This window comes from Pristis pectinata, chromosome 6 (assembly GCF_009764475.1).
Source record: "Pristis pectinata isolate sPriPec2 chromosome 6, sPriPec2.1.pri, whole genome shotgun sequence".
NCBI lineage: Eukaryota > Metazoa > Chordata > Chondrichthyes > Rhinopristiformes > Pristidae > Pristis > Pristis pectinata.
In genome coordinates this window covers 88369088-88377786 of record NC_067410.1, presented here as the reverse complement: position 1 = coordinate 88377786, position 8699 = coordinate 88369088, and the positions used below count along the sequence as shown (strand labels likewise).

The 8699-nt window shown below is 40.7% G+C and overlaps 1 protein-coding gene across 1 annotated transcript in view; it reads left to right on the top strand.

Moving 5' to 3' along the window:
* Window positions 1–456: 456 nt before the first annotated feature.
* LOC127571548 (intestinal-type alkaline phosphatase 1-like) overlaps window positions 457–8699 on the top strand; it is a 28009-nt gene continuing 19766 nt past the window's right edge. Inside the window, exons 1-2 of the mRNA XM_052018023.1 lie at window positions 457–572; window positions 4045–4219. Of these exons, the coding sequence (XP_051873983.1) occupies window positions 459–572; window positions 4045–4219 (289 nt within the window). The 5' untranslated portion in view covers window positions 457–458. The remainder of the gene's footprint in view (window positions 573–4044; window positions 4220–8699) is intronic.

Below are 8699 nucleotides of genomic sequence, written 5' to 3'. Positions count from 1 at the left end.
GTAACACTTGCAAGATATAGCTGACTCTCTCCAAAAATATTTCAAAAAAATTATTGTATCATTTTATTACATTTAATGATTAAACTTAAGAAATAATTTAATGAGGCCTGGAGCACCTTTATCATGGAAGATTTCATGTAAATACAATCTCTTTCTTTATCCTAGAGAATTGAGGGTGCTTAAAACTTGAGAGTGACAAAACTTGCACCAATTACCATTTAGAAGTGGGTGTTGATCACACTATTAGAAAACATTTGGGCTATAAACTGAGTTCATGGAGGATAAAGGTAATTTCTTGTGGTTGCTTTAGTTGAAGCACCTTTGTGCTGTGGTTTGTAGCACATAATCTGATAAAACAAATGATAAAATGGGACTAATAATGACTACTCAGTGCTCATGTGTAATTGTCTTGGTCAAATTGCTCTTCAATTAATATTTAATCATTTCTTTTTTTAGGAATGGGAATACCCACAGTGACTGCTGCTCGAATACTCAAAGGGCAATTACAAGGAAAATCTGGAGAAGAAACTGTCTTAGCAATGGAATCTTTCCCACATCTTGGTCTTTCCAAGGTTGAGAATAAAAGATATGTTGTAGAATTTATGAAATGTTATCTTTTCTGTCATCTGAAAAAGCTTAGTAACTGGTTATTTGTTTAAGATGGAAGTGAGGATAAATGTTTTTGCTGTTCTCTACCTCAGATATATGGAGGCTGAATCATTGAGTACATTCAAGACTGAGAAAGACAGATTTTTGGTCAGGTGTGGTTATACGTTATGGGAAAATGGGCAAAAATGTTGAGCTGAGGTCAAGGCTGGATTAGCCATGATCTTATTGAATGGCAGAGTAGGCTCAGAGTGTTGCTTCCTAAAGGCAGTTAAAAACTGACTCTGAACAAGTAAATATCTGCGTCTAAACTTTCTATTGTTAAGCATTTTCATAATACTCCCAACCAATATGTTTTAGAAACTTGCTCTTGATAGGTTGGTAACAATTATTGATGTTCTTCCAAATTTAAGAAATAAACAAGGAAGTATCCGTCTATTGTGCATTTCACACATAGCATGCTACTAAGGAATGGGGTTTTAATATACTGTGCTCCACTGAAGTACAGAGAAACACATATGGTTGATTTTATTATTGCCATTTCACAGTAGGTTGTTTTCTAATATATTTTCCAGTTTTCAGTTGATGCTCTGGTTGACAAGAGCAGCAGCTGTGAGGGAGTATTTTATGTTAATAATTTTACAATGTAATCTGTGACAAATTCTGACATGAAGAAAATAAAATTCTTTGTATTTAATTTCTTAATTATCCTAAACATTGCACAATTTGAGCAGCTTTATAAAAATATGAGGTCAAATGGGAAAAAAGATTATTCAGCCCCTCAGAGTTTCCTTTGGTATTCTGATTTCCCCTAACTTGATTGTTGAGCACCTTATCTTCAACTTTCTTTAATTGAAGTAAATGACCTTTCTCTGGTATCTATGCTCAATTTACATTTTATTAACATAAATGTGTTCCATTGCCCTACTTTTCTGACTTAAAAATAATATTCTGGTTTACTTTATACATTTAATTTCATACTGTATGCTTAACAGAGATCTGTTCCTCTTTTACCTATTTTCTTTCCAGATAGCAGATCATGAACCTTTCCTCAAAGTTTGTTCCCTTTTGCATTTTGGATTCTGTGATTCTGTGCTTAAATTTCTACATTTATTGATGACTCTGCTTCAGTAACTTGAAACAGATATATTCAAAGAATTTTTTCAGTCCCTTCTATAATTATGAATAGATCCCTGTATAATTATGAATAGATCCCTGCATAGGAATCAGAGATGTTGAGAGTCTCAAGAAATACCAGGATGCCTAGGAAAAATGCAGAACTGTGAAGAGAAGCTGCAACACTACCACCAACCCTGACCCCATCCCTATCCTCAACCTTTAGATGATAAGTCTCTGGGACAAAATTTATTGGACAGATTTCCACAAGGAAATATGAGAAAGTTTGAACCTAATAAGTTTGTTGTCACTTTTGTTCATATATTCCCATATATGGAGGACCAATACTGTGTCACCTTCTCCCTTTGTGGACAGACCTTCAGGATAGAGGATGATTTATTTCCACTCATTCCCACTTGGGCTCTGGGGTGCCAATTTTGGACCTATGGACTTTACTGCAGATGGGGAAGAAGGTGCTTGACAGGAGGGCAGTTCGGTATTTTGTGAGGCCGTGTTCTCCCACAAATGTTCAGGCTGGATTTTATGCTCCAATGAATGGACCCAATGCCATTCCCAAATATGACTCCTCCAGTCCAAGTAGGCCAGGAATTCCCACAAGCTTGGAAATCTTCCTCTGTTCATTTTCTCTTGCCCTGATAGAGCTGAGAATTGAGTTTTGGTTTCAAGAGTTTGGTATAGGACATTGAAATAACATAGCTTGTTCATTAGGGCCAAATGAGTCAAGCTAGGGCCTCAAAGATGGAAATGTTACCCTGGGAGAGAGAACAGATGTTGGTTTGCTTATCCTTCCAGTGACATTGGATGACTTTGCGAGACTGCCTTTGTGGTATCTCCAGTGCTTTGAGGTGCCTGCTGCAGGTAGTGCAGCTATCAGAAGCATTTAGGAAGGCAGGGAATTCTGCTTAACAGTGACTCTGTCCTTAATTTGAAAGCCCACGAATCCATACCACAGCAAACCATCCAGTTCAGCCTCGATGCCACACCTGGCCAACAAGAAGACAGAAAGGCCATTTGTCAATTGAAAAACAGGTGGTATTCCTGCTAAAGTTCTGAAACCTGGCAGAGAGAACATCAGTCACAAATCCACAATCTCAGCTACCATGTCTGGCTAAAGGAGAACACGCCAGGGAACATTAGAGATCCTGTAGTCATGACCATTATTAAGTCAGGACACAAATATAATTGTGTCCTCAATTCTCTAGGATAAATCAGGGTCTTCCTGCTGTCTGCCATGTGAAAAGTCTTTGCCAGGGTCCTGCTCAACTCTCCACCTCCCAGTGGCCAAGAACTGTTCCTGGAATCTCAGAATACTATATAATAACTAAAGATTACATTGAAATCCTTTGTCACATTAAAATGCACTGTTAAAATACTGTCATTGATACAAAGATGACCTTTCAATGCCAAAAGCTCACCACTGGACCAGTGAATACTTTAGATGTTTTGTGCAGTGATTTGCTCTTAAGATTTGGAACAGATTGTCCAGTCCTGGTTTCTCTTTCTTGCCTATGTTGTCATATTTAGACTGGATCTTCTGCCAGACACTATAGCTGATTGAGAATCACATACAACAATATAATTTGAATTTGGATAACATTAGGATGTTAGCATTGTTCAAAGCCAAAATTAAATTGAAATGTGCGTGTAATTGTTAGTGGGTTAATCCTTTAATTCACGGATGGACTACCCAGAGGCAGCATGGGCAACCTACTACTTTTGTGGACAATAAGAACAGAATATAACTAATTCTTGTAAAACACACTTTTCACGTCATTGTAGTATGGAAATGAAGTGGGGGACCCTAAGTATCTGCAGTGGCTTCAATACACAAGATGGGCAATGGTTATAAAATTATTTATCCAAGTAACGTTAACTGTAATCTGTGATCTGAATAGATGCCATATTCTTCGACAGGAGTCACAAATTCATTATCTCTGAGATTTTTTCTCATATTTCCTACTAACTACAGCATGGAAACAAGTTCTTTCACCTGAGTCCACAGTGACCATTAATCACCCATCTATATTAACCCTACTAATCCCATTTTTATTTCCTCACATTCCTATTAACTCCCTCAGATTATAGCATTCACCTACTGTGAGAAGGAGGTGTTTTCCCCACACCAAGACCAAATCCTCTGATCAGAAATCCATAATGGGTATCGATAAGACAACAGTATCAGTAATGTATATTACTATCAAGGTCCCGGTGTAATAAAGCTTCTGGGTACAACCATGCTTATCTAATGTATGGTACTGAAATATCAATCTCTTATGCTCCAAATGTTTGTATTTGTTCCAGACATACAATGTTGATCATCAAGTCCCTGATAGTGCCGGTACAGCCACAGCTTATCTCTGTGGAGTAAAAGCAAATTATGGAACCATTGGACTAAGTGCAGCTGCCAGGCGAGGTAATTGTAGCACAACGATTGGCCATGAAGTCACGTCAGTACTTAAAAGGGCAAAAGATGCAGGTATGTGCATTTTATATTTACACATTTAATTTAAATAATCACTTTTTCCACAGAAAACAACAGAGGAAAAATGTACGAAAATATTTGAAGCTGCCCTCTTCCTTTCCAGTCCTGATAGAAACATAGAAAACCTACAGCACAATACAGGCCCTTTGGCCCACAAAGTTGTGCCGAACATGTCCCTACCTTAGAAATTACTAGGCTTACCCATAGCCCTCTATTTTTCTAAACTCCATGTACCTTTCCAAAAGTCTCTTAAACGACCCTATCGTATCAGCCTCCACCACTGTTGCCGGCAGCCCGTTCCACGCACTCACCACTCTGAGTAAAAAAACTTACCCCTGACATCTCCTCTGTACCTACTCCCCAGCACCTTAAACCCATGTCCTCTTGTGGCAACCATTTCAGCCCTGGGAAAAAGCCTCTGACTATCCATCCGATCAATGCCTCTTATCATCTTATACACCTCTATCAGGTCACCTCTCATCTTCTGTCGCTCCAAGGAGAAAAGGCCGAGTTCACTCAACCTGGTTTCATAAGGCATGCTCCCCATTCCAGGCAACATCCTTGTAAATCTCTTCTGCACCCTTCCCATGGCTTCCACATCCTGATGAAGGGTCTCGGCCCGAAACGTCAACTGTTTATTTCCCTCCATAGATGCTGCCTGACCTGCTGACTTCCTCCAGCACTTTTTTGTGTATTGCTCCAGACTCCAGCACCTGTAGAATTTCTTGTGCCTCTTACTGAAGAGGTAGTGCCATCTTACTGCATTCCCAATGAATGTTATATTGGCATGACTGGCATGACAGGACTGCAGGATGTGATGGGGTAAATGGCCTCCCTCTGCATCATACATGTTCTGTAGTTCCTGTAATTCGATGAATTAACACATGATCTATGTTGGAGAATGAAAACATACGAGGGGTCATGTTGATGAAGGAGTGAAAGCATGCACTAAAAACGTGTTGTGTTCACAAGATTTTCCTGTTCTGATTGCTGGATTTAGCATGTAATTTTGATCCTAGTTGCTGTCTACCACATCCCTATACAGTTTCTCTGTGCCTGCAAACCTCAGAAGGACTGATGTACAGAGGGATCTTGGGGTGAAAGTCCATAGCTCACTAAGAGGAATAGATAGAGTGGACAGCCAGCGTCTCTCTCCCAGGGCACCAATGCTCAATACAAGAGGGCATGACTTTAATGTAATGGGTGGGAAGTTCAAGGGAGATATCAGAGGAAGGTTTTTTACTCAGAGAGTGGTTGGGGCATGGAATGCACTGCCTGGGGCACTAGTGGAGGCAGGTACATTGGTCAAATTCAAGAGATCACTAGATAAGCATATGGAGGGATAGGTGGGAGGAAGGGGTTAGATAGTCTAAGGTGAGGTTTAAAGTTCAGCACAACATTGTGGGCCGAAGGGCCTGTATTGTGCTGTACTGTTCTATGTTCTATGAAAGTAGCCATGCAAATAGATAGGGTGGTAAAGAAAGCACATGGTATGCTTGTCTTCATTGGTCAGGGCATTGGATTAGGGTAAGGAAGTCACATTGCAGCCATGAAAATCTTTGGTTAGGCCGCATGGAGTATTGAGTACAGTTCTGGTCACCCCCATCACAGAAAGGATGTAGAGGCTTTGGAAAGGGTGCAGAAGAGGTTTACCAGGATGCTGCCTGGACTAGAGGGCAGGTGCTATAAGGAGAGATTGGACAAACTTGAGTGGGTTTCTCTGGAGCATCGGAAGGTGAAGGGAGACCTGACAGTAGTTTATAAAATTATGAGAGGCATAGCTAGGGTAGACAGTCAGAATCTTTTTCCCAGAGTAGAACTGTCAAGTACTAGAGGACATGCGTTTAAGGTGAGAGGGGAAAGTTTTAAGGAGATATGCGGGGTAAATTTTTTACACAGAGAATGGTAGGTACCTGGAACAGGCTGCCAGGAGTAGAGGTGGAAGTAGATACAATGGTGGTGTTTAAGAGGATGTTAGATGGACACATATGCAGGGAATTGAGGGATATGGATCTTGTATAGACAGAAGGGGTTTAGTTTAATTTAGCATCGTGTTCAGCGCAGACATAGTGGACCAAAGGGCCTGTTCCTGTGCTGTACTGTTTTCTGTTCTACGTTCTTTGTTGACTGCTTCAGGGCTCTTTTCTTCTTCCCTGAACAGAGCCAATCAGCCCTCTTCCTCCACTGCCCTCCTCCTGCTGGTTGAACTTGTTCTTTTATTGAACAATTGCTCCTTTGACTCCATTCAATTCTTCCAAATAAAATATGTTTCTATTGAAACCTGTAAAGTTCCAGGTTATGTTTGGCTCTTTGTGGAATATCTGGAACTTTCTGTATTTGGTCATACTCTGGTCCCTGCCCTCACTTCTTTTTCCTGTTGCTAGAATTTTCTGCTCTTGCCCCAAATTAGAAAATGTAATTGTTTTTGCTGCCAAATCCCCCCCTGCTCGCACCTTCACCTTCTCCATCTCTGAATCTGCCTATCTTTAACTTCTGTGTAGGGAACAGGCTAAGCACATTCACAACAACCCTGCAGCCTCCCACAGCAAGACTGATCACATTTACTTTCAGCTCTGCTTCCCATAAGGACTCTGTTCCATTTCCCCTGTTCCTCTTTCTATCACAAATGTTCTGATGCCACCATTCAGAATAGTGCTTCTAATATGTCCTCCTTGCTCTGTCAGATTTGACTAGGTGCTCAGCAAGCTTTCCGGTCTATTTCACAAAACTTCTCTAACTACTTTCTACTTTCAGAACCAGGATGAGATTCCTCTTGACCTCACTTTCCATCCAAGCATTTCCAAGACCTCTAATGTGATGGCACTGGTCGCATGTTCCTCTCCTCTTTCAGCATTCTGAAAGGACCATTTCCTCTCAAGCACTCTGATACACTCTCCCACCTCCTCCAATACCCACTCCCCATCCCATGATACTTTACCAAGCAACCAGAGGAGATGCAAACCCTGCCCTTATATCTGCTCCCTCCCCAGGGTCCAAGAGCACAAATATTCTTTCCCACTGGTGCAGTGATTTATCTATAATTTCAGTTTAGTACACTGCAGTAATTGTTCATGATCTGGTCTCCCCTACACTGGGGAGAGCAAATGCAGATTTCAGTCAGCATGTTCAACCCTGAGTTTCCAGTCACTTGTCATTTTGATTCACTGTCCCACTTCTTCACTGACCTCTCGGCCCCTAGCCTCCTGATTGTTCCAACAAAGTTCAAAACAGGTTCAATACACAGCTTCTCATCTTCCTGCTAGAATCATACAGCCTTCCAGATAAGTTCACATTACAGCAATCATCAATATAAAAGCAAAATATAGTCAATGTTGGAAATCTGAAATAAAATCAGAAAAGACTGGAAATCAGCGATTTAGGATGATCGGCACCTTTTCAGATTGCAAGCATTGCATTCTCAGTCATCTCAGATAACTGTCCTTCATTTATACCTCTGCCAGATTTTGATTCTACATTGTCAGCTTCTTTTACCATGAAGTATCACCATTCAATTAATCAGCCCTGCCTTCCATTGTACCACAGACCTTCCCTTCTGTTCTTGCCTCTCCTCTCTCCTTCCCAAATTCTAAAAAATGCTCTCATCTCTAATTCTCCGCTGTTCTAATGCAAGGTCATTGATGGGAAAGATTAATGCTCTTTCTTTGGCCCAAGTGCTGTCTGATCAGCTGTTGATTTCTGCTTCTTCTGCTTTTATGGAAGATTTCCATCTTTGACTATATTTTGCTTTTATTTCACTGATTACCTTAATTTGAACTTGCCTGGAGATGCCAAACCTGACACAAAAAATTTACATCTTAAGTGTGGCTTCTGTTCAATTTTCCTGCAGGAGGAGGGCTTCTTCCACCCACTTGCAGTGAAGAAGTGGACTAGGCTGGCTTATGTATATCACTAAGTTTCAGGTAGCTGAGGAACCAAATGAAAACCTCAGGGGTTCTCAAACATGGCACTGGAGGACCCAGTAAAGGAGGTGCAAAGGAAGAGGGATATCCTGAACCTACAGGAGGAACAAGTTCATTTTGCAGACTGTTCTTTTCCTGCTATTATCTGCCTGGCCTTGTATCCTCTTCTCATTCCTTCTAGAGTCCTAGCATGAGGTCAGTGGGCAACCATTCCTTTTTGTAGCTGAAAATCTCCATGATAAATGCTCAAGTAGTATTGGTGAAATGCATCAGAATGTCTTCTGCACTGTTTCAGGTTTTCTTTAAATCCCAGGACAAGTGAATTGTAAGAGATGATTTCTTTAAATGGCACTCAAAATCCTTTGAAACAATTTGTTTACTTCCATTCACTGTTAGCAGGGAGCAGTGAAATGCTGTGCAGCCTCCTTAACAGATCCTAGCAGACAAGCCTTTAGCCCACTGTTCCCTGTCCAAGCTTCAACCCTTTTACTAGGATGTTGTCACCTGAACATTATGTCTTAGCAAATACAAACGGTCTTTGGCACCAAAAGTAT